The sequence below is a fragment of the Neodiprion fabricii genome, chromosome 6 (assembly GCF_021155785.1).
Source record: "Neodiprion fabricii isolate iyNeoFabr1 chromosome 6, iyNeoFabr1.1, whole genome shotgun sequence".
In the NCBI taxonomy this organism is placed as follows: domain Eukaryota; kingdom Metazoa; phylum Arthropoda; class Insecta; order Hymenoptera; family Diprionidae; genus Neodiprion; species Neodiprion fabricii.
The window spans coordinates 17,396,875-17,423,632 of record NC_060244.1 but is presented as its reverse complement, the minus strand read 5'-3'; the positions used below and the strand labels follow the sequence as shown (position 1 = coordinate 17,423,632).

General features: G+C 34.7%; 2 protein-coding genes across 4 annotated transcripts in view; both read left to right on the top strand.

Annotated features, from left to right (window-relative positions):
- Positions 1-1,241: 1,241 nt before the first annotated feature.
- LOC124184945 lies at positions 1,242-4,374 on the top strand. Of its 2 annotated transcripts, XM_046575205.1 has the most exons (6): positions 1,242-1,617; positions 1,765-1,928; positions 2,043-2,184; positions 2,477-2,598; positions 2,828-2,909; positions 4,343-4,374. In XM_046575205.1, exons 1-6 carry the CDS (start codon positions 1,431-1,433, stop codon positions 4,357-4,359), a joined length of 714 nt encoding a protein of 237 aa, XP_046431161.1. In that variant the 5' UTR covers positions 1,242-1,430; the 3' UTR covers positions 4,360-4,374. The 2 variants fall into 2 exon arrangements, with proteins under 2 accessions (XP_046431161.1, XP_046431160.1); XM_046575204.1 differs by lacking the exon at positions 4,343-4,374 and having other exon boundaries at positions 1,244-1,617; positions 2,828-3,702.
- Positions 4,375-4,519: 145 nt separating this feature from the next.
- LOC124184905 overlaps positions 4,520-26,758 on the top strand; it is a 55,476-nt gene continuing 33,237 nt past the window's right edge. The window contains exons 1-4 of one of the 2 annotated variants that reach the window (XR_006871275.1): positions 4,520-5,535; positions 12,995-14,241; positions 18,510-18,852; positions 19,016-19,262. Coding sequence is in view for 1 of the 2 variants with exons in the window: in XM_046575102.1 (XP_046431058.1) it covers positions 5,528-5,535; positions 12,995-14,241; positions 18,510-18,852; positions 19,016-19,262 (1,845 nt within the window). In the remaining variant the exon portion in view is untranslated. The remainder of the gene's footprint in view (positions 5,536-12,994; positions 14,242-18,509; positions 18,853-19,015; positions 19,263-26,758) is intronic. The other variant, XM_046575102.1, reaches the window with a different exon arrangement.

Here is a 26,758-nt window from a genome sequence, read left to right as displayed (position 1 = left end):
TTAGAGCATTGCCGTAACATGCGACGTCAGGCGAAGTACGAATTCTCTGACCACTTACGGATATTTCTTGAACGGGATTTTCTCAACTCTAATTTTCCTATGACAACGGCCTATGTTACCACGCGATAGTTGTTGGTTATGAAGAACTTCTTTTACCGGCGTGGTCAGTTGCTTGGTTGGTAACACGTGATACTGCTAATAACCCCAAACCCGGCCAGACCTGGCAAACTGTTCGGCAAAATAACCCAGGGTTATCAGTATAGAAGACCGCGGTCTTCACATATTCTCAGCACCGAGTACTATAAGTAGGGAGACTAGAGTAAAGGAGTGGACACAGCGTGGTTCAGAAATGTACACGAAATCCCGGCCTAAAACGGCGGCGCTGCGATCAAAAAGATCGTACTCATATATATATATATATATATATATATATATATATTTAGATCAGACACTGTTACTACTTACTACTTATTTCCTAACCTCAATGTGGCGAAATTCGTGCAGTGTTTATGTTTACATGTGTAAAACTTTTTGTTATTAATGTGCAGTGTTAATTAATTTATTATGTTTATTAAAATGGGTGTATCAAATTTCGTTGAATAAAAATAAGCTGAAACATTAGGATAAACATCGATGTAATGCTCCCAGACAACAAACGAAAAGACATACGAACACACAAAAATTGTCTCCTTAACCTCCAATATACTATCATTTAGGTGCTACATATGAGCCGCTGCCCGTAACTGCCAGCGCCGCGGAAAATGTATTAATCGCATAGACATGTAAGAATAGGCCGCGCGAGCTCGGAGGTAGCCCGTTGGTGAATGCCATAGCGGGATAGAAAGGGAAAGCTGCATATGGGCCCATCCTTCTATCGTTGTCTAATCACGCGCATGCGCGCTCAGCATTCTTTTAGTAAGGATGAAAGAGAAAATGAATAAATAAAAGTTTTTATATTCTCACGCCTCGTATTGTAGTATACTGGCACAGGGTTGCAAATAATGCATTACTTTTTTTATTGCATTAGTGTTTTCATTGAAACATTAAATTTAATGTTTAATGGAAATTATTTCCATTATGAATTGAAAAATTAATGGTTAATGCATTACTTTTTCATTAAAAAATTTGCAACCTTGTACTGGCATACATGACTCGCGTGTCCGCGCATGCGCGATCAAACAAGGCAGAGGGGGGGGGGGCCTACACACAGCTTTCTCTTTCTACCGCGCTATCGCCTTCTCAGCCCGCTCACGCGGTCTATTCTTAGATGTCTATGGTTAATCGTAACGAACCTAGTGGCGACTGGTGAACTATCAATATGTCTTCGTTACAAGTCACCATGGATTACTCCGTGTCTGTCACTGAAAGCCACTGAAAGCTCTATCCGGTTCCAGTTGGGTTAGGTTGTAATCGTCGAGGAGCATGTGTGGATGTCTGTAACAACTGAAGATATCTTCAAAATGTCTAACTTTAAACTTCACCTTACGCTCGAAGAAGCGGAAACTGAATTTTCTTGTCTGATGGCAAAAATCGACCCCGCAGAGTATAATTCCTTCTTAACATTCATCAAGAAACATTGGATTCTACCGGATTTAGCCAGGGGTTTCAATACGATAGGTTAGCTTTCATTTCACTTATTAGTTATCCGCTTACTCGTATATATTTGTGGAATATGAAAATAAGTAATTCACTAAATACAAGTGAATAATAATTTTTCATGTAATTATTCCATCGTTGAATTTTTGCAATCAATTTTTTTCACAGGATTAGAGAAATTTAAATTAAGTACAGAAGATTTCGATTCAAAAGAATATATATTGGATGATCCTGTTGCTATATTAAATAGTATTGCCCAGGACATCAAAGAAAGAATACCATTTGACGCTACGCTTCCTTCAGAGAACATAATATCCCCAAAGTCTGGAGAGGTTTGCATTATGTTGAACTAGACTGAAACTAATATGCATAAATTGGATCTTATTCTTGTGTTATTGAATTGGTACTGATATTAAATGTTGATTATCTTGTGATTAATTTGACAGAATTCTGATTGCGATCCAAAGATAACATTGCATGTCGATGAATTTCTGTACACTGATGACGATGTGGATGAATTGGTTGAAGCTGGAAAATTGAATAGATACTTTTGCCAAAGCTGTGGTTCTAAAAACGTGAAACCATTCAGTAAGAATGAAATAATTTTTTATTAATTTCCTAATAAAATCATAAAATCATGGTATATTAAATAGATATAACTTTAAGAAAAATTATTTTTAATCGTGAACTCAGTTAAAAACGGGATATCATGTTGAATATTGTCTTCAACTTTGATCTGTATGTTCAAGACTAGTACATCTGATTACTTTAAATTACTATCATAAGAGCGTGCTAAAGCATAAATGCATAAGATTAAGAAGAATCATGTCATAACTAGTATTTCTTGTACACCAATAAAGCCAAAATCATTTTTTCACAGTTTATATATCACATTCGATGTCTAAGGATGGTCTCTATCACATATTTAACAATATGCTACCTGCACTTGAAGGTAAAACTGTATTAGACGTGGGATCTAGACTGGGTGCTGTTTTGTATGGAGTGAGTATTGAAAATGATTCCTGCCGTTGCATTGTTTAGAAATAGTTAAGACGGCAGATTGAATTACATGTAGCATCATGTTCAACAACATATATTATTTGTTCACGCTTCCATAATACCGCTTATTTATTACGGCTTGATATTTTTGGCTTTATGATACAAAGCGAATCTAAGGTTATGGAAAGAAATGATCCCGAATATAAATTATGCTGATCTTTTCTGTTTTAAGGCGTACGTGTACACAGATGCGCGTAAAATAATTGGTGTTGAAATGAATGAGGAATTTTGTAAACTACAGTCAGACATTATTCGTAAGTATGAGATGGACAAACGGGTAGAAATAATGCATAATAGAATTGAGGATACCGAAGATGTGGTAAGGACCAGTGATGTGGTCATCCTAAATAACGTCTTTGAGTTTTATCTGTCAGAAGCAGCGCAAATAAAAATTTGGAACTTCCTTAGAAGTAATATAAAAAAAGGCGCGTTGATAGTAACTCAACCACGTATCGAAACTACATTCTCCCAGCTGGACACTGGTATCCAAGTTGACTCGTGGGTTAGACCTATTCAATCAAACGCAAGCACGTCAGAGGATTTCCAGTTCTTTGCAAGCGATAAAAATGACGTCAACAGCACATTTACCGAAATTGCATGCTACGAAGTTTTGTAAAATTTTTGATCAGGTTGGGAGTAACGTTCCTGGCAAGATGGATATTTTATGTTCGTAGTATGTAATATGCCTTGAATTTTAACGAGCCTAAAAATGTCTTATAAATCAAGGAAAAAGCTTGCTTAACTTTTAAACTACTCGGGTATCCTCGTCCAGAACCATTTCTCGGTAATCCGGTTCAGATGATTTGCTATCGCTTTGACGTATGAGTCGTGTTACAAAATATTAAATTTTTTCCTGTATATATGTTTACGTGTCGCAAATATCCCGTACGCGCCTTACTTCTTGAAAGATTTAATGTGCCAATCCAAAGAGGATTGCGTATTACATGTTGCATACATATACGCCTTTGCAATGCATGTACCATGTATGGGCGTTAATTTATTTGGAAAGATATTAGCGGTTCCAAACCCGATGACTAGTAACAAAAACCCGGAGACTTGTTTGTATATCTTCTTTACAGCATTAGTTACTTGCGCTTATTCCGCTTTCCTTTATTGAATTATTCAATAGTAACCACATTTATGGCAGTTCAATTTCTGATTTAATATGTATGTATTCATAAAATCAATTGGGCGTAAAGTCCGGCGATAAGATGTTCTGATAACAACTGAAGTAAGAAAGAAAGAGAAAAAACATAACATTCCAATGAACCTCGGTTGAACGGGTTATCAGTTTATTACGTCAAACTGGCTGGAAAACTTAAAATAAATCTCCGAGTTATTTTTGATGATAATTGTTAATAATGCTGTGCGAAACGACTGTTTTATATCTTGTAAGGCACGCCTAAGTTATCTATGCACTTTAATTGTGTACCATACAATTCACTGCATTTGCAGAAAGGCTATCGGCGTACCGCGCTTGGCAGTAATAAAAACAAACGCACCTGCGGACTTTGATTAAAGTCGATAAAAAAACGAAATTACATTGCGTTTTATGCGTTGCGTTAGGTATAATAATAAAATTAATCGTAAATAGGGTGATTAACTATCAATATTAAGAGCTATGAAAGTAATTCATATGCACAAACTTTGATGAATCTTTATTTTCAATAAAATACGGTACTTTCAGCTGATGCGTGCGTATAATGTTTCATCGCAAAGTTTACCAACCCAAATATCCCATCACAGCTTCCTGGAAGTAATTTCCAGATATCGATTAAATGAACAAAGCACCTCATAATCCTCGAAGATCAAACCAGGAGTCCTTACTGTTTTTAATAATGGAAAGTACGCGTTCAAATACCTTACACACGCGACGAGTAATTCAAGAAAGAACAATGTTAAAACACATATCCAGATCGTGGGGGAAAAATATCTTTAGAAAAAGTCTAAATTCCAAGGCGAAAGAAGTTAGAAGAGTAGTCATTCTAGTCAGTGACACTTTCGAAGATCAAGATTTCGAACAATTCATCTTTCGTTATTTTATTTCCGCATGTTTGAAATTTTAATGTATCGGCCGTTCGCAATATTGACCTTTCAAGTTTTGATCCCCTCCCCCCGTGTTCTCAAAGCGTTTCTTTTTCTTGTTAAATCGAAACACTACGTAAAAGACGCGATTACAAGCCACGTTACAAAGTTTTCCGATTTGTTCGTACTTTCCAGCATTATACGGAAAGGTGCGGTTAGAGAGAAAAATTACGAAGGAAAACATGCTTAATCGATTTGGAGAACCCGGAATTCATAATTAGGGAACTCTACAAGTTGAAATTCCGTATGTGCCGCACAGGAAAATTCCGTTAACAATTTCGAACACACGTTATATCAATTCTGTTCATTTGTAATGAACTCTATTCATTGAAACAATCCTCTATGCATGCGCGCATAAGTTAAATCATCGCGTCTCTCCCATTACTGTCCTCATCACCCGTGAGTGTACTGAATAGTTAAATCTACGTGTATATATATGTACGATCCCCTTCTCCATGTCGTTTTCGTAAATGTGATTCACTGTGAAATGGCGAGGTGGTAGTTGGTTTTACAGTTCATAACTGGAGCTCGTTGAATATCCAGTTGTGCCTTAACTATAACGATGCACAAATGGATTTGAAATATGAAATAATATGAACAATTTGAGCGTTCAGTTTTTTAATCAGAAGACATGTAGCTACGCTACTAATTCCTAATCATTTGTCACAACTTTGTTGAATAATAGTACAAAAAATGTGATCCCAAACAAATAGAGACAATTGTAAGTGCTGTGAAAAAATTGTTATCTTTTACCCCTTGATAACATGCTGCTGGATTCGTGGCAAACATGGATAGGTGAGAATCACCCGTTTACCGGTTATCCGTACAATACAACGGATCTTTGTTGTTATTTCATTGTGCGCGCATTTCTTATATATCGATAGAATTGCGCATAATACAAACTTGACTATACGTAGAACGGCGTAAAAATGATTACGTACAATATCCATTGCCGTATGCATACCGTGGCGAAATATACGAGAAGAACTTCATTTGTAATTCTTTCATGCAAAAGAAGCAATTAAGTTTGGACTGGTGACTTAACATTATGACGGGGTTTGTTCCTTACACACAGAATATGAAATAATTGTTCACCTGTGTACTGTTTAGTTTCTGTTTCAAATTTTCCGGTGTATCATTTTCCCCGTTTACTCGATATAAACATATTTCATCCGTATAAAGATTTTTGACAAATGTCATTCGGATGGCTCAGTTTATTTAACACATTATCGCAATATGCAGCTACTTTACCAATTCGCAGAATATTTGACATTGGATTATTTAAAAATCTCAAGTTGTTGAATTAGTAAACGGGCTGTGGTAAAAATGCTGGTATATTATAAATCTGGGACATTAGCGGCTCTCACTCGCCTTGGAGTGGCATTGACCTGATTACATTTAAACGCAACCTCCAACATTCTCGTTCGATGAATCGTTAGTTTTAATTTGTTTTAATTTTACCGATTGTGTTCATGCATGCATGTAATAAGCGTACGTGTATTGTATTACCTGCGAGGTCTGCGCCATTACATTATGTTATATATATTTACACAATTCACTGTAAGTTATGAAATTAGTTTACCGTTTGTATCTCATCGCATTACGTAAGTATACAACGTACATTCACTCATATTACAAAGGCGATGTTAAGTCTGCACGTTTAGTGAAAAACATAAACGAAACATTTTCTGCTTGCTTGAAATTGAAACTCATAATAAAGTTTCATAAGACGAGTCTTTTCACTGGGCTTGTATTAATAAGACCCATACGTGTTCAGATATTATTTAAATCTATGTAAAAATGTAATATTTTTGAAAAAGCTGCTTGCAGCTCATTTTGTATCGTGAAAATTTCGAACAAAAATCCATAGTTATCGAAGGAACGCAGGGAGCAAAAGTTATTATGAAAATTGGGATCCGGCCAGTGACCGCATAATTATGCCAATAATTTGCAGTTGACCATTAATCTTAATTCACAAAATTGATGTAATGATTTTCAATTGCGAATTATTTGCATAATTAGATCACTTGACGGATCGAAATTTCCACAGTAACTTTTGTTCTCTATAATCATCAGATAATTATGAATTTTTTTGAAATTTGTGCGACAAAAATTTTACTACAGGGAGCTTTTTAAAAACTACATTTTTTAACGTTATTTTAAATAATGTCCAAACACATATGAGAAATAATTTATTTAAACCGGGTGAAAACCGTTTGTCTTATTAAGATTAATTATGAGTTTGAATTTCAGGGTAATCAAAAACATATGGAGTTTCACTTTCATCTTTATGCTACGAAGTCAGTGAAATTCAATTGCTCCTAACATCCGCAATCATCTTTATTTGATGAAAAACAGAAAATACGACCAAATCATTCTGGGTTTCTCTGTCTTAGACATGTATGAACAATTTTTTTTTTGTAATACAAAAACCCAATTATATTTCTATCTTTTTGTTTGAATTACTAAATTTTTTCAGTTAAATAAAGCCCTCTGTTAGCATCAATTTATTGTTGCGTGTCAAAAATGGATGGCAAATTATATCGCAATTATAGTTACAAAAAAATATAGTACGATTAACCGTAATAAAAAAGAATAGTAATATTTTAAATTTTTCAGTAACAGTTACGAAACTGACCTGCATTTGATACCTCGAACCACATTTTTCAGCTGTGGTAAATAATGAAAATAGTTGAAAACTAATCATTAACCACAAGTAGAAATCTCTTCCAGCTACTGATATAGTATACTAGGTACTCTGAAAATATCAATCAATAGACAGTCAAATATGGTCAAATGCCCTTCGAGAAATTCTATGAATATGTATCAAGTTCAAACGACTGTCTCGTTTGTTGAGAAAAATGAAGGAATTTTTTTTTCTAGAAAGAAAATCAGTAGAATATATTTTTATAGCCGTTATGCATGAGAAATATCTAATTATAAATGTATAGGTCAGTTCAGACCAGTAGGAGTAAATCTTTCCGAGCCAATCTTCCGAACCAAGCCGATAACTTCTAATAATAAGTGGAATTTCTCATACATTGTGTTTTTATGGGTATAAACGAGCGGAACTTTTCCAATGAAGATGCTGTTTATTATATATACGTTTATAAGCATTCCTGAATAAAAATAACAATGGAAAATTTATTGGAATGACGTAAATCAAATCTTAATTCATACACTTTTTACACTATTATTGGCAATATTTTTTACTTCCTTGTGAATATTTTATTTGTGGTATTTTTTTTTTTTTTTTTTTCATCATTTTGTTTTTGTCTTTCTCAGCTGTAATGGCGTACGTCAATGAGTTTAGTTTCAGCATATCGTAATTGGAATATCACACTAATTACACTTCCAACCGTTGTCAGTGCAATTAGCTAATCGGAACAAGAATTTCACGTAAATAGGTATTTTATCTGATCCGATTGGCTGTACCCACGTCATAGAGAAGCGTTGTACAGGTTTACAAACGTTTTTCAGTATAATATAGCATACGAGGAAAAAAGTTTTCAATCATAGCATGACTGCAACAATCGACGAGCAATCTCTCCAAATTGATTCAATTGACAAAATTTATTTCATTCGGTAAATAATATTTGTAACTGCTAAAAAAATTATAAATTGGCCCAAATAAAATTTAAACAATTGTGCAAAGATAAGGTTTGTTACTTGTAACAAATAGACTCGCTTTGCTCCAATTGTCCTGCATGTATTTTGTTGAAATCGCTTTCTTGACGGTACTGCATGATAAAAAATATAAGAAGTTCTTGATTTTTTTTCTTTTGTCGATTCGCTTTATCGAATTTGTTATTTTGTTTTTCGTTTACGTAGACGTGAATACTGTATTTTTAAATTTTATTAACTACATCACATTGGCCTGCGAAGGTCAGGGTAACCTGAAACTCATGGAAATATTGAGAAATTTGATCATTACTTGTCGCACAAAGGATCGTCATTACAGCCAATTGCATTGCAAAAATTTATCCATTTGTTATTAATTTATCGGGTTTCGCAGATCCTATACTCTGCATACAAATATTCTGGCAATGAAAGTACTATGTATTATGATTTCTATATCTACAGAGCTGTGTTTGCCTTTTGTGTCGGATGAAAGAAAGCTCTATTTATAGCCAAGAAGGAAAGAAATAAAGATCCCCCCCACTGTAAAAGTAGCTTCTGTCCTATTATCATTTTGGGAAACAGTATAACGAGTTCCGCGCATACCATTAATTGTGAGATTAGAGTTCCCGTATCTAATTATTCCGCATCCATCAATAGCGTTATACTGTAGATAGCTATGAAAGTGTCTTTTTCTTAGGAGTAAAAAAAATCGCAAAAAATTCTTATCTAGTTATTAGGATAAGAGAGAAAATAGATCAAAATTTTCAAGAGAGAAAAATGAGAGAACGAGTAGAGAGAAACGAGAGAAAACGTTTCTATCAAAGATACCGTTAAAAACATACGACTTATTGTCAATGTGGTAATATGGTATAAACTATCTTTGCTTTATGGGTAATTTTTAGTTTTCATCATCTAAGGTCCGAAAACGTAGATTCATTAAAATTAGTAAGTCATTTTAGACGGAAACGAATACTTTTCTTGTATCACTATAGGTGATGAAACGTAAAAATATTACATGTATTAAAATATATTTTAGTTAAATGAGAATTCTCTCGTGAAATGTTCTTTTTTACTCTCGAACAATGCTACGATGTTGATTTTTAATTGTCTTATATTCGGGACATGCCAATGAATATTCTGCACGATATCCACAGTAAAATGCAAAGTACGTCATTGAACTGGAACAATTAATTTCATTTTTTTACACGGAAATCGATATTTTGGAAAGGAAAAAAAGATAAGTTTTAATTAATAGTTAACCAAAAAAGAAAACATTTTCGGGAATCAATTTTTTTGTTTGGTTCTTTACCCACGTATAGAACTACAGATATCAAGGAAAGTGCAGCTCCGAAATCGCCGAATAAAAAATATCTAAAAAAGACACAGTTATTCATCCGAAGAAAAATCCGTATAAAAAAAAAAAAGACTTACCAACTCCACTGAAATCCCTCATATATAACAGCTGAATAGCACAAGGTGAAGGCTAATTGGTGAAATAGTACCAATTGTAATGAAAAAAATCCATAACTATAATTTAACTTACCAATTGTAAGGTGTATTAGAAGTCCTGTCGAAAAAATGCATAATGAATTTATAAACTTATCCATATACCAGTCTGCGTAACTGAGGTATGAATTATTTCTCAAATCCGTATTTTTGTGCATAACGTAAATACGTGTGTAAATAAGTATAAATTCCGAAAAAATACCAGTAATTTGACACATTTCCGTGCATAATCCATTACACTTATATTATAATTATGGTAGTTGGAAATGTCCATGAGCATTCAGGTTAATTGGATAAATGGTTTTGTTTAATACACGAGAAAAGGGTACCGCGATCATTCAATCGAAGCATTTCTGCTTCTTTCGGCACTCTGACGCACGTGTGACGTCAATCGACGGCACAACAGGTTTATTGAGCGATAAATCTATAGTACGTACTCACATGTGATATCATTCGGAATTTATTGGCCATTCGATTCGTGACAGCTTCCAAACGAAACATGATTATTTGGTCATTTTTTATTTTTCAAGTTTATTGATGCAATTAATCGGTTCAAGTAATCTTCAGTTATACTTGGTCATGTATCAACGTGGCATATTACATACCTAATCTAAGTATGTATGCATACAAATTTCTTTCTTTTTTATTTTATTTTGAATTCCGTGGACGACGTGTCTGTACCCTCGTTATCAGTGAAAAAGTTAATCTAGCTCTGTAGTTTGTGCCGACGTAGTTACCGTGCTACATTCATACTCGTAGCTGATAGCGCTCCCCCCCACTTGGTTTTGCTTGATTTTTTAAGAAGACCTAGTGGGTATTTCATAACTGATGAACGCAATTTTCGAAAATTTAATGCTCGACAGTTAAAGCACCTAAAAACATCATGCAATACATAAATGTATATCATTTGTGAAAATTTTGAATTGGCTATGCTGAAAAAATGGATGAATAAATTAATTGGCATTCCAATTTTCAACAGTACATGTGTTTCCCCCACAATGACTCCGATTAAAGTGAGAGTGCTCTCTCTCCTCTCTCTTTCTCTCTCTCTATTGTTACGGCGTCAGCTCGGCGATCAGACCGCGCTGTCTATCTCGATGCTTTAGTTTAGGTCATAGGAATTTTAGGGTGCGTTTCGAAACTATCTGGCAGCGTTAAAAACTTCGGAGGACAGACGTAGAGCTACCACCGATCTTGGCAGCGAAAAAAAGATAAAAAGTTGATAGCACTGGGAGCTAATTTCGGAACGTACCCCTATTCAACAACCTATTGCAAAACATAACCACCTGCATCTAGCTGGGTGATGAAGTAACCAAAGGTTAGTAGAACTTTTGAGTTTTCACCCACGTTTGTTGGTAACACAATTTTTTTGCAACGCACTCTCGATACAGAAAAACAAACGAATTTCCATTGATAGTTATTATTATAATCAATGCTACCACTCTTACTAGCCAATTTGCTTTTCAACATTTATTTTTGCTGCTATGGTTATAGAATGTCATAAGTTTTCAAATAAGAAGCTAGAAGTCTTGCGGTACCGTCCCATGTAGGGCCGATCTCCGGAATCCGGGATGACTGAATGGAATGCAAACGAAATTTAGTGGAACCCTGCTGTCCCATGTATATACCAAAATTGCACGGAACGACAGAACGGAGCAGATTTATATTTGTATTATTCGGTTTTATCTGTCTATTTAGATTAGTCTAGTTAGCTTTTCAGTAAAATTAAATTTTGTAACTAGAATTAATTAATTCATAAAATAAAAGTTGAGCCTCCGGCACTCCGTTCTAGAATTTGAATACATGAGAGCCAGGGAGATGCAAGTAGACGGAACACGAAACTTATTGTATACACCTACGTATACAAGAAGTACAATCGTAAAAATAATTACGGAATGGCATTCGTTAGTATTTATGATTAATAATTACACTGTATATATCTTCTTCTTTCGTATTTATGTATACTACTTCTGCGGACGCGGTAAATAGAATGTCATAATATGCGCATACCGGTCGAATCCACCACTCCGTAAAAATACGGTAGAATGAAATTAGCGGAATGCGTATTCTAGTGACTTTTTCGTCTATTCGCTTCTGCTAGTTTCAGAACGCACCCATAACAGGTCGGCTTCAGTCCACAATTTTGAGCAAAACCTACAAAAAGTTCTGATTTAGCCTGATCTAGCTTCTGATTGCTCTAGCGTAAGGAAACGCTTCTATTATTTCCCAGAACAATTTGATTTTCTATACTACGATATTCATATAAGAACTTATCCGTGATCATTTTTGAAAATACCCTGGAAAAACTGGAACAAGTATGATTGGTTATGTTGTTCGAATGAAATAAAGTCACATACAGGCCGTGTTCGTAAATTGACTGACAGTACTGAAAATTCTCTACGACAGAGTCAAAGCTATTCATGAACTTGGAAGCGCAAAAGAGATGAAAGATTGCTGACAGTACTGTCAGTCAATTTTCGAACACGGCCACAGTAAGGCACCGCTTAGCTCGAGCTAAAAATCTTATACTTCGGTAAATTTTCTGTACCGCAAAACCTAACGTTTATATCTTGTTCCAGCACAAAACAAATTTTTAACTCAATTAATTTCAAACAGGCTACCGCGGCCTATGCGACCTTAGAACTGCTACACATTTGCACATGGCCACAGTGATTCTGGCCTGATAATTGTTTAGACGAGTCGGTTATGTTGGCAATGGAGAAGACTCAGTCCGTAGTGTTACCGCCGGCCGGCCGCGAAACAAGCTCAATCTTCCTAAACATAACATAAAGTAACAACATACATGCAACATGCAACGTAATATACGAAGATAAAACCTGTTTCATGGCTGGCCGGTGATGGCTGCGGCCTGATTCTCCGTTGCCATCCAGGAAAGACTCTTCTCCCTGTTTACCAACGTAACTGACCTATCCAAGAAGTCAAGTGTCTCAGTCCTCAGAATCACTGGGGCCATGTGTACTACATGCTTATGTTGCTTATGTCCATTAGTGCGTTAGTTAGTAAATTCAGAGCGCGTAACCCGACAGAGACTGTCGGATTTTTTATGTAGGGCGGGAGTTTTGAAACACCTACCTCAGATGAGTAATTTAATGTTTTATCGTTACAGGCAAAGCATCTTTTGGAAGAACCTGATCGATGTTGATGACGAGAAGATTTTCGAGACGGTAAAAAGAGTTGGAGCTATGCTAGGAAACAGTAGTAAAGTATGTCAGAATGAGAATTTCGACTGGTGCAGTTTGTCCGATTTGAAGTCTGCGGAAGAAAATTACACCGAAAGTGATCGGGAGGCCAATGATCATCTGTCACTTTATATGAATCGTAAGTTGACGTTGATCGAACGGGACGTAATCTGCAGCAAGAAAAAATTTCACCTGGATTCCAGAGAGTTTAACGATCACGAGCAGAATTCAACGAACCGTACAATGCGGTCGACTGACGATTACAGTGGCGTAGATTGTATCAGCGGAGTAACGGAGAGAGGAGAACGTCATCACAAAGCTTATTCTTGTAATGGCCGCCGCCGTGGTTACGGTCGTCAAAGGCACGCAAAGCGAAGCCGTGGTGCGAGGTGCTTGCTCTGTGTGTCAAGGAAAAAGTATAACCAAAAGAGTTTGAAAAAGCGTAAAAAACGCAGCAAGGTGTTGAACAACAATGTGATGTGCGTATTAAATTGTTCGTATATAATAAAGGAGTGTAGTATAATCGATTATCAATCGAAATTGTCCGCTCCGACAGTTGCGAAATTCGGTATAATCAGATCAGCGTCGTCGGTTCGTCATCCGGAAGGTGAGGCTGAAGTTTCATCGTCGGAGAAATCCACGAAACAGCGACGAATTGGAAGGGTGGAAAATCCTTTCTCGACTGAGCTTTCGATATTTCGATCTATACAAAATCTAATACAACACCTTTCGAATATTCTCGAAGAAAAAAAATCCCGCGTAAAAAAACAACAACATGGACCGATGGAAAGGTTGGATATAAATTCTGGTCGCACATCTCATAAACAAACCGAATCAAACAGAAGATCTGACAAATTTTACAAAGTGAGAATGAACGTCAGTCAATCCAACACCGGCTCCGTGGTAGAGGGTGGCGAAAAGTTTGACGAATTTAAACTCATCAAACTACCAATGGCACGCGCCACAAACAAGAGTCCTCAAAGTGACGAAGGTATCGAGCCGGATCCTGACCAGAGGAGAGGCTTTGTCGCACGCTGCTGGAGTCTTGATTCTGCTGTACCAAGTGACGATGATAGCTGTCCAAATTCTGTCATTCAGAGGGAGCACAAGGTTCGCGTCACAAGATGTTGCAGCTCGGACAGTGCGGTGCTCAGCGATGACGAACAGAACAAAGGTAAAGGTCTTGGAGTAAATCACTTTATAAACAGTACTAGATACCGGTGTAAAACTAGGTTCACATTGGACCTAATTTTACTGAAGAATTGGATTCTCCTTTTTCATTCTATTACAAAATCTCTTTACTTTTTGCTTGTAAATATTGGCTTGAGAATTTGTTGTGGGATTTGTACCCTTTGTGTTTTCAATTTGATAGTTATACTCATTTTACGATACATGATACAACGCCTGTCTTTTATTTATGAAGAATACCAATCTGTTCGGTGCAATGTTTTAATCTCATGATGTCTTTAAAGAAATTGAGTTTGAATGAAGTGAAACAACTTTTAAAATTATAAAACAGCGTACCTGCAATATCAGTCACAACAAGAAATGACTGAGACTGGATCCAGATGTTGCATGAAAAACAATATCTTGAGTGTGTGTATGCACCGAAGAAAACGGAAATAACTGGGATTTTTTTTTCTGGTTTCCGTATATACACTGATCTTCAAATCAGTGAGACAAGAAAATTAAACTTTGACATTTCTACCGGATTACAGCATTCTTTAATGGTTGGAACTTATTTGAAATAATGAAAATAAATTGAGAGCAAGAGCGAATCCGATACGTCGAAATACTAAGAAATATATATTCATAGCTATCCAATTTCCGTCTGTCTAGTTATATTTCTAGACAATTTCCTACTGTTGACAATTGCTTAGCTTTGTCGTTTTTGACGAAGTTAAGTCATTTAAATAAGTTTAGTCAGCCGAAATCTAAATCCAGTTGTAGAACTTGTAAATACCGAATGGTACTTAAGCTACACTGTCCTGAAAATAGCTAAAAACTGGTTTCGACCACAGTCGATAAAAATTTTTTTTTCAACAATCCATGACGAAAAGTTGCCGTCATTATAAGATTCGTATTTAAATATTGAGAAATCTATGCGAGACACTTGGTTTGATTCTTGACGATCAAAGTAAATGATACTTTTTTGTTGGACCATGATCACTGTGCAAAGTGTAGTTGATACAATTTATTCTTGAATCATTTTATCCAACGACAGTGTGTTTGTAGAGAGCTGCGAACCTGCATTTCATGCAGTGCCAAATTTTATGTGAGTATCCGGCACTCTTCAACAACATCTCATTCAACTCCCTCACTGTCTGGCTATTGCGTGATTATAGGCCATCAAATGACAGGAATAAACTGCTGGTTTATTCACAATGGTTACTCCAGATATGTCTATACAAGAGGATCAATTGGGAACAAAATATTTACCTTTGCTAGATTTAGAGGACAAACTTTCGTGTCTGACTTCGGTTTTCTTTTTCCACAATGAGGATCACTGACAAATAGAACGAAACCAAACACGTTTCGTTCTATCATGACATCGTAAATTCGCGTAACAGTTTTTTAAAGAATTTTCACTCCACCCTATCTGAATTCAAACGTTTTCCTCTTCAGTGATCAGACTAATAATTTTGTAACTCACACAAGGAACTTGACTACGATATTATGCGTAAATAATTCTATGCTTATCGATCAAATTTTCGACAAAATTTATACATAAGGCTGAAGCTAGCAGCCAGAGTTAGTAGCCAAACGTGTTGAAACTTTTTGGAAATAGAAAAAGTGCAGTTCAGTTTTATCCTCATAATTCTATAAAAGTATCGGTGATTCGAGGTATTTAACAAAATTTTTTTTTACATCATTACCTAGTATCAATGGATATTGGAACGTTTGGCGGCTAATTCTGGTTGCTAGCTTCAGCCTTGTAATTTCAACAGTGTATAAACTAAGCAATTATGATGAGTTTTTGAAGTTTATAACTTTAATATAACTATACATATATGTATACGTGTATTAGACTGTCCGTTCAAATAAATGTTCATGCTCCAAGTTGAAAAAGCTTAAGTTTACCGTGAGAAAAGAAGATTCTCAAAGCTGCAATGTTCCATGAAAATACTTTTTACTATTTTAATTAGCTAATTTTTTATTCTAGGCTTCGTTAAAACTTTTTATAGATTTATTTTCAGACTATATTTTTTTTTGGATGCCATGTTGAATATTCAATAATGAAAAATTGAAAATGTTTGAGTAAGTAACAAGTATTTTCAATCCCACATTTATCCGTCTATTGGTTGATTTTTTTAGAATCGTTTTAAAATTCAAAAATGTCAAGGTCTGATAACAGATAAAATCTTGTTTTATAAGGGAAAACAAAAAAAAAAAATGAGCGGCATCCCTTAATACTAAGACAGAGCATTAAAACTTTGAAGATCTTCTTTATTCAATGTCAACTTGAGATTTTTCAACTCGGAGCATAACCATTTTTTTGAACGTACAGTCTAATGTATACATAATTTTACACAACTTGAACATTATTTGAAACTTGGCAAACTGTAATAAAACAGAACCTACTCGTATTTTACAAATTCAACTCCTTCAGTCATTCTAAAATTGCCAGATAGTAATGTTTTCTTCGATGTTTTCTTACATTAACACAATTAACTTCAACCTTGTTAATTATGTGTCACATTGAATCTGTTTGGCAGTATTTCTTTGATTACATCACATTTAGAAGAAACTTGAATTTTTCCATTTAAACCTTGATATAACAAGCTGTTCTACATCAGTGAATAATATAATTTGTAATACCGCAAAGTAATCTTGTTTCTTGTATATCGCCGTTTGACATTGTAAAACAGGAAGTGGTCACCTGGAGTTTAATCCATATAGTTTGCAGAGCAGTTCTCGAGTATCTCGCTGCTGTGTCGTTGAATGATTACATGCCTTGGTGTAGACTAAATCTTGTTGATTTGATAAATCTTACTTTTTACCCGCAGTATTGTATCTATTTGTCAAGTTGTTGAACTTTACGCTCTATTTGTCATGTCCGTCTTTACTGCAATTTCAGACGTACCATTTAACAAAAAATTTAACGAAACCTTGTTCGTGATTTCCTGTTTTATGACAAGGAAATATCAGTGTATAAAGCGTATAGTTGAATAAGCATGCCAAAATTACTTGAACAGCTTTTCACTTAGGACCTGAAACAATTTGTTTCGCATAAAAAATAAAAATTTTTGACCAAATGTTACTTTTGTAACTATATCAATAGTTGCGGTCGCTAGCTCAAAGACCATCATTTTCACTAAGTGCTTTTTTTCTCAGTTACTAATATAGATGTCGCTTTGGAAAAAATATTGCATGTGAATGTTATTACAAAATATGAAGTATGATTTTTTTTCTTCATATTGGCATGAAATATAATTTTTTTGCAATAAAGCTTTTATACACGAATATTTCAAGACACATATCGGATCATGTGTTTTGAAAGCAGTTACGTGTATACATAAGACAAACTAGAATATGCGACTTTGTACAATTTGTTACTATTTTGGTGTGAAATTCGAATAAAAGATAAATGAATATAGTTATTTTCATCGCGGATTTTCGTATTGGCGCACCCTTTGAAAATTGAATTTCAGCACGTAATGAGGGAGGAATCTAAAAAATGTATGAAAGCCAGGTATTTCCGAGTTGGTGCCAAACCGAGTATTGCTAGCAAAAACTCATTGAAATATTCAAAAATTTTAAAAAAATCGAATTTTATACCAAAGCAAACTAAGAAATTACATTTTGTATGTTTTGTCAACTTGCAATTTCAGTATTTTTTTTATTGGCTGTTTGAAATGGTTAGTAAGAGAAAAAAAAACGGTAAAAATCATTGTATTTTGAGCTAGTGATTGCAAATATTCATATAGTTACAGAGGTAATACTTGGCCGAAAATTTTCAGTTTTCATATAAAACAAGTTGTCTCACGTACCAAATGAAGAGCTGTTCGAATAATTTTGGCAAGCATATCTAGTTATACCCTTTAATTAACTGCAATATGAATAAAAATATTCTTCTTTATAAATTTGCTGATTTAATTTGCTACATTGCACGTTTATCCATGTCACTGTGTTGATATCTAACTTAACTAGAGACAGCCTAATCCCAGCAACAGATTCATGCTTCGAATCAAAGAAGGTTGATATAGCAATTTAGAAATATAAATGAACCATCAATATCTTGTCAACTTTTTTTCCCAACATGACTGTTTTATGGACAGTTCATTTCCGAATAAATGATACTGTGTTTGTATTTGTGATTATACATCGAACGAATTTAAGTAAACAACAATTATGAACTGTGATGATGCTGTTCAGGAAACTTACTCTGTGAGTCACTATATTGTTGACCAAGGAACTAAATATATTTATTTTCATTTACAGTTTGGGGGAGTTCGAATGTTAACGAGGCTGTGGAATGTGAGTCTAGCGAAAAAGATGACGGGCAACCGAGGTATTGGCGAACTCCGAGTGTCGTGGTCAGTGATTTTTCGGACTACTCTTACCTGGAGGAGAATTTTGAGAGGAACAACATAGACGACAAATTTGACGGGAACAGCGGTCCCAGTCAAACTAGCAGCTGCTCCTGCTTTGACTGCGACGAGGTTCGACAATCTACTGAAAATTCTCTTTCATTAGACTTCCATCTACTGCAAATATGCCGCCATAGACGCCACTCCGACTCGTGTTGTTTATGCGTTGGCTCTAAGCGTAGCATTTCACAAAGGTAAATTCATAAAACTGGATTCTCTTCCTTTCCAAATTTTAGCATCGCTTCTAAAATTGGATCGTTGCTTTTGAAAAGATTAAATACTTTGTAGTAGTGTTTCAATGCTTGTGAATCAGTTGACGTTCTTTGTTACTAATTTACTTATTTTCCTCATTCGCAGCAACGTTAGCAGGAGAAATTCATGTTTGGCTTCTCCGAGTCCGTATTATCCAAAGTTGACGAGGTCTGAGGGAAGCTCTCCAAACTGCGATAGTTCGAGAGTTCGTTTAGAAGATACGGGGAGTAAGACTCACGGCGAGCTGTTGGACATCCCGATGTGTCGAAAGATCTCTGATTGTTCGACTAATTCCAGTCTAAGTGGTGACGATTATGAAATCACCGAGCTCCAACCGATCAAACATCCAAAGGTGAGTTGAAAACGTCAAGTTTTTGTTCAGATTTTGACCAATGTTGAAGTGAACGATGAAATAAATAAATTGGCATCGACGAAATGTTTTGAAAGCATTCCCATCTTCAAAGGAAAAAAGAAGAGAGTTAAGTAAAGCCAAGCTTGCTGTTGATTATGTATGATCCAATAGACTTGTTTTTAGATATCAGAACATGGCTCTCTAGTAAACATTTGTCAGCTGAATGGCAAAAGCCATACGAATCTTTAATATTCGACTGTTTTAAGCAAATTTTCGAGATTTTTTACCTCACTTAGGGAAAGTATGCCTTAAAGTGAATAATATTTACTCGAACTGAATGGTATGCGGTGGTTAAATATGGGCAAATTAGAATAGACTAAATCTGTTCGTTTAATTCAGAAAATCTTTTCCTATACCGGTTCTCATTACACATGCTGTTTACCATGAATAACCCATCGCTAGTCCTCTGATATGTTTATATTTATGTCCCAAGTCCTGCCCACACTGTGTGAGAAATTTTTTCGCTTAGGATTATACAATGTATATTCAATAGGTTCAATAATATCACTGTACGTGCTATGTGAATAAACCATTATTTATATTTACACACGGCATAATTAAAGCCAACAACACTTACTGATAATTTGCTTCAATACTTACAAATAGGTTGGAATACGTAGTAAAGTGAAGCGAAATTTTATTTTTCTACCCAATTTGGTGGCCCAATATTTCTGAGAGATTACGAAATAACATTCTGTGGAAACTCAATTTCCATTTAAAACTTCTAATCAAATGGAAAATATTTTATTACATATATTTCAAGAAGAAATCACTGATTTAATATCAAGCATCGAAACACTATATTCTAATTCCTAATCTCCACAAATAATGTTTCAAATTTCCAGAAATGCATTTTAGTTGACTGAGTATCAGCAGTTTATAATGATTATATAAAAATTTACGTCTCACTGTTTTTGCACCAAGGCGGATTGGCTGATAGTAGATTCCAAGTTGATCATTGCTCTCAAATCAGTTTCTAGCTACACCAACTCTTGCGATGACAAGCATTTATCATACAAGCAGAGAGAATTGTGATTACAAATTTCGTTATCCACGTTATTTCAATTTCAATAAAGAGATCTGAAAAAGTCGATAAAAAATCGTACTTCCTACAAACCTTTCATTCAAACAAATGTGATAAAAATTCTTGTGTCCCGTGATCGGAAGTCTTTTTCTTAAAAATTATTGTTAGAGAGGTTAAAAATTATAATCAAATCAATGATTAAACTGATTAAACACTTAATATGACTGAGTTGTTTTGCCAAACAATTTACGATCGAGTGATGAGTTGAAATAAGTATCGGAGAGCTAGAATTTTCATCTATATTAACGAGTTACGAAATTGATAGCTAAAATCTTGACCAGGCACATAAAAAATTCAGAGCCTCAATACCTTCACAAAAATTTATTTTAGGGCTTTAGATGGATGCTACAATAGCAAGTTTCACTCTCAAGTGAGGTAAGGTTTGAGGTAACTTTGCGTAGGATATTATACGATATAATTCTTCAACTAATTCAAATTATCAATAGCTTGTGTTTTTACTTGTTCAATTCTTCTGTGGCCTAATAATGTTGGAATTTTTTCATTCAGAAAATTAAAAAAGATATCGTGAAACGCATCTAGATTCTGTCTCACATATCTTAATATAATAATTCGGGATTATTATTGCCGTTTTTTCCCCATATCGAACGACCCACTGTAAGTTATTCAGTATGACATCGTCTGAGGAAAAGAAACTGATCGACCAATTATTCAAATCGGTTTAACTTCATCTTTTCAGGATTGCATTGAAATTATGTATAAATACGCAACTATACTGACAGGAATTAGCTGAGAGAGAAAAAAAGGCTATTGCATTGCGTTACACGAAAAATAAAAAGTTCATAAAAAAGTTATTCAGAATACTCATGTATTTCATTGAAGCTAATTTTAAATTCATGTGCAGGGAAACAACACAAAAATTTCTTTGAAGTCATTTTTGGCAAATCTTTTAATTTGTTCAGACTTTGTTTCACTCGTTAGTGTTGTGAGACTTTGGTATGAATCGGAACACAGTACACTCTCTCAATAGGGCCGCAACAATACGAGAGGAGATGCGATTTTCCAGGAACCGGAGCCCCCCGACAGTTACCTTTATTGTTTACATCTGTTAGACTCCCATTTCAATTTATTTTAACCTGCAAAAATACTTGTGTGTCAATATTTTATTAACATATTGCAGTAGCATCACTGTTCAATTGAGTATTTGAATGAAATTTTTTTTTTCATTTTTAAGGGCGCATAATGCAGTGCAGGCCAAAATAATGAGGAGGTATTTTTTGTTTTTCGTTAAAAATGATAATTTTTCATGTTATAGGTGATTGAATTTCACTGATTTTATTATATATGTATAGATATATCTTAACATGGGTGACGTCACAATGTTACAGTTTTCAATCTGTTATATTAATGGTAATTGTGATTCAATCGAAGAAATAAAAAATACGTCCAAAATATTTTTTTTCCAATCTACAAGAATGTGAAATAAAAAAAATTTCATTCAAATACTCAATTTCAGTGTGATTAGTAGATTAAACACATGATAAACACATGAATTAGAGCTGTGCGATCAATCGAATAATCGTTGACTTGGATTAATCGTTTCTCCAATGAATGGATCATTCGAATAACAATTGAATCGAGGGGTCGCTTAATCGATATACTTGTTAAAAAACTTGAATCCAAGGAGAGAGCAGTGCTTTATTGCTAATGTATCGATGAAGAATGTTACTCCTTATCGTTTGCCACCGCAAGCGTTCGATGTAATACAAGTTGCCGGGAATCCAGGCGTGCTTCGTTGTAACCGTATCAGAGTAAATACCTATAATATAAATCAATTCTGCAATAAATTTTCCCTATATTTTTGCAGTCGGCAGTTTTGACGGCAAGTTGGTTCCCACGAGGTTCGATCGATTATTTTATGTAGGTAGGCGGCTAATTCGTCCAATAATACCACTGGAAAGTTAATAAATTGCGTATAAATATTATTCCCCGCTGTCCGTGGCAATAAATCGCATGAGTATTGATTATATCAACGCTTTGTAGTTAATACTAATCATCAACTTTGTCGAGCCCTTTTTTTCTACTCATAGATTTATTATTACGTCTGTTCGCGGAATGACTTATATTGGCAATTATAATCCAAAGTGCAGCCAGTCACCTGTGGCTCAATATATGAGGTTTCAATTGCGAAACAACCTCACGCGTCAGGCTTTTCTCGATTCTATTCTTTGCCGCGTATATGCGTTAGCTAGTACGCACGAACACCTAAAAGTGAAAAGTTTTTACTCATTCAACGGACATATTGTTGACTCCCTTTAAGGGACCTTTAATGCTAGTCTAACCGGTCGAAAAATAGCTGATTTTCTGCGATTTCTTTTTCGATGGTTAAAATACGCAAAACAGTTTGATGTTTTTTATGTCAAATCAATGCAGTCACGAAGAACAGAAAATAATTTTTTTAACGTTTGCTTTAATTTATTTATTTTTTTTTTGTTTTTTATAACGGTTGAAAGTGTCTTCGAAACAAAAGCATTTCTCACGGTGTACACGGTTTTGGCCGTAAATATTATCTGGAAAAAAATTTGTGAAAAGATTATTACTCATTGTCAGTATGAAAGCCACTATCGTGCTATGGAGGTTTTTTTTTTCTTTTATCAAAATCGGCACAACGGCGGCTGCTTGAAAAAAAAGTATCGAAATGATTTATTTTTTCGACGATTTTTCATTGGAAAAAATATGAAGATTTCAAAAACAAGGGTCCGTCAGCAAGATAAAGCGTGGCATGAAGAATGTTGTATGTAAATTTGAGACAGATAGCTTGAAACTTCTTTCTTTGAGAGTGTACACCGTTTTGAAAACCACGTTTGGAGAAAAGCTGTGAAAAAAAAACAAAATAAAAAAAAAAAATAAAACTGCGCGTTGAAAAATTTACTTTCTGTCCTTCATGAGTGCTTTGATTTGACAGAAAAAAATCAGACTTAGCGTATTTTAACCATTGAAAAGACAAAACGCGAAAATCAGCTATTTTTCGCTCCGTTACACTAGCATGGTCCCTTAAACGGTGTACAAATGTACAAACGTGCGGTATTGACGACTGCTCTATGGATACAGTATGAGATGTACAGTCAGCTAAAAAATATGTTGAAATGAAAATTTCATACATGAAAAGTTTGAAAAGTTAAACCGAAGCTAATCCAGTTAAATATAGTTGAAAAGCGTCCCTGTGATTCAGAAAATAATTTTGAAACATTTTCATCTGGAATGCAAACATTGTGTTATTAACAACATCAAGGATATCACATTATTTTTCGACCCGACTGTACGGTCCTACAGTCATCCTCAATTTGAATTCAAAACGCCTTCAAAGGACATACAGATAGATGTGTAGAAACATATGATACGTATAAGGTAAAACGAAACGGTCAATTTATGACGACCAGTTTTTAATTATACCCGTGCAAAACGTGACTGCAGTGTAATTAAATTTATTTACTCGTAAATTCCTCGTCGTGCCTTGCAGTTTTAACGTTCGTGCAGGACGATTACGACTAAGTCAAGGGGCGCAGAACGTCGCACGGTTAATGTAACCGAGTAATGTAAGTAAGTAACATAACATAATGGGTTGGGCCGATTTCGTTGAATGCCAACGGCCAATTGCGTCACGTATCGCGCGTGGCTTGTCGGTCACCCTGTATCTGTATCTACATTGTGTACAGACACACGTATGTTTTACCAGTTTCTCACTACGTGAGTGTGTCTCTTTTAACCACGTGTGCGATGTTATACCTGTTACGTACCTACCTACCTACCTACCTATACCTTCCTAGGTATATATGTGTCATGTACGGCTGTGAGTTGTTTCCATTTGCCCATTTGCAATAATATAACACGGGTCTCGAAGACCTGTAATTGTGAATCGAGGCAACGCGTCGCTATAGTTCCGTACAACGGTTGAAATTTTTTATTTACTGTTCGTTTTTCTTTTTTTTTTTACCTTCTTTTAACACTCCCATTCGAATTAGCGTGCGAAATCTGTGGTCACTTAATTATTTATTATTTTTATTCGTTTATTTTTCTACTTGTCTTTTCTCTCAAATTTATCCTCGCGGTTGAAAAATTATTACACCCGTCCAATTATATTTGATTAACAATCTAGTACCAGGTCCATAATAATTTGCGCGTGTTCGATGATTGTCATTATCGTTAAATAATTTCTTGTTATTTTTTCTTCTACAACGCTGACCGCACTTTTATGCGTAGCGGTGATGATTTTTTACTTTGAAATATAGGGTTATATTAATTTATATAACAGTAGATCAATTGAACAACGAAAATTATGCTGTCGGTAAGCTTTGCTGTACCCTTGACAACTCACGATAGCATCCTCTTGAGGTTTCGTTTATTTCTTGATATTCAAACACGAAAGCTCTTTAGTACGCAGTCTAGATCGATGAAAAAAAGTAGAGAAAAACTTGAGAAGTTCATTCTATCCTTAGATAGGCATGTATATAGGTATACCTATTTCAGTCAATTGTAAATATCAGAATATCTCGATTTATTGGATTTGAATTGAAAATACGTGTGTATGAGAAAGAGACTGCGATTTGATGAATGGTTGTTGAGATATGTTACTCTCAAATTTTATCGCTTAATTTTTCCACTGTTATCCGATTTCATTCTTCGACGAAACTTTTCATGGGTGCATACTGTACATGCGTAACTCTCGCTCAAAAAATATTTTTCGAGTTACTGTTTTTCAACATAACAACACATTCCAAAACGAGTGTTTTTGCAAAGCATCGATTTTGACTAACCAGCTACCAAAAGTTTCGAAGAATTACTAGTTGACAAATTACAATGACATTTTTCTTCTCAAAGGTGATTCGTTTTATAATAAAAATTGTCTACACTCGAAGAACAGACTTCAAACTTCCATCGTAAACAATAACGGGGTAATTTTGAAAATTATAAAATCAGACATTTTCAAAACAGACCATTTTTTATTTTGACATTGTTTTGAAAAAAAGAAAACCAGATTAAAAACAGATATCTTTATACCCGTTACAGATCCTTCTGAAACAAAGCTGCTTACTGTATACAGAATTTCCAAATATGACAAATAAATTTATTTTCGATAGTTTGAATTGTAATCGTTTGCTCTGGATTCGAAAGAAAGCTTACAGAGAAGTAAAAAATAAGATTGCATTTTTTTTCGAAAAAATTGGAACTATTTCTGATGGTTCACTTTTTTACAACTTTTAGTCGAATATAGCGTAGACGATTATAATTGAAATCGTCGTAAATGAATTCAGTTGTCATATATATTATTTGGTCTTCATTCAAAAGATGACAATTAATCAAGAAAAATTTATCCCATGTGGGATCAGGCGTGGTTTTTTTTTTCACCTTTTCCAAAAATCAACAAAATCAACAATGGCACATTTTGAGGTCTTTAACTTTGTTATTCAACTCGAAAATATCCTGTCAGTATTAACAATTGGAGTTCAAATTATTTGTGCTCTGCAAATTTCTAGAGGAAATTAACATTTTATATCCTGGAAATTTTTTCATTAGATCAATTCATTTTGTAAATAAAATGTCATGAGTTGTCAATTGGTAATTCATCAAATTTTTTTACGAGTGATGCGTCAAAATCAATAAGTGCCAAAAAAAAAAAAAATAAGAAATCAAATCAAATGCTTCGCGATATATTTTTAAGGTGAAAAAAGTCATTCGAAAAAAGTTATTGGAGAAATCTGACAATCAAAATTAATAACCTTTTTGACTTGACTGAATATTACCCGTATACTGCACGTTTTTGTTCAAATGCTAATAATTTTTTTTATTAACTTTCTTTCCAATTCAGCGGTGAAAATAGTAAATATGTTAGTGAAAAAAAAAAAAAAAAAAACTTGATTGCACAAAAAGTTATAATATCCGCGCTATACGTTTGAAAACTTTTGAAAGTGAAAACAACGATGATAATAGTTGCCATAAAAATTCTACCTCAATAGAAATCTTGAGCTACACTCACGTGCGATTAAATTTACACAAATGTTGGGTAATAAGCAATTTTTTACAGTTTCATGTTATACAGTTTGTTCACACGTATGGCTCAATGCGCATGCGCTACAATCGGAGAGCAGTCGTTTGCCAGGGCAACCAACCGCCATCTGAATTTATGACTGTTGATCACCCTGAAAACAATTGCTCTTGAATTTCAGCGCATGCGCGTTAAACTGTAACAGCCGACGGACCGTTCTGTCGACAGATAATCACTCTGTACAAGAAATAAGCGATGGTTGCATTAATTCGGTCCATTAGGGGAAGACGGGAAAGCCTATAACATCAACGATCGTTGCATTTGTAAAACAGGATTGTGTTAGGCTGGTAG

Excerpts from the sequence above, each read along its gene's own strand:
- LOC124184945 (XM_046575204.1), top strand. The coding sequence starts at position 1,431 with ATGTCTGTAACAACTGAAGATATCTTCAAAATGTCTAACTTTAAACTT. Across the intron at positions 1,929-2,042 it reads TATCCCCAAAGTCTGGAGAG|AATTCTGATTGCGATCCAAA; the intron begins GTTTGCATTATG and ends TTAATTTGACAG. Across the intron at positions 2,599-2,827 it reads TGGGTGCTGTTTTGTATGGA|GCGTACGTGTACACAGATGC; the intron begins GTGAGTATTGAA and ends TTCTGTTTTAAG.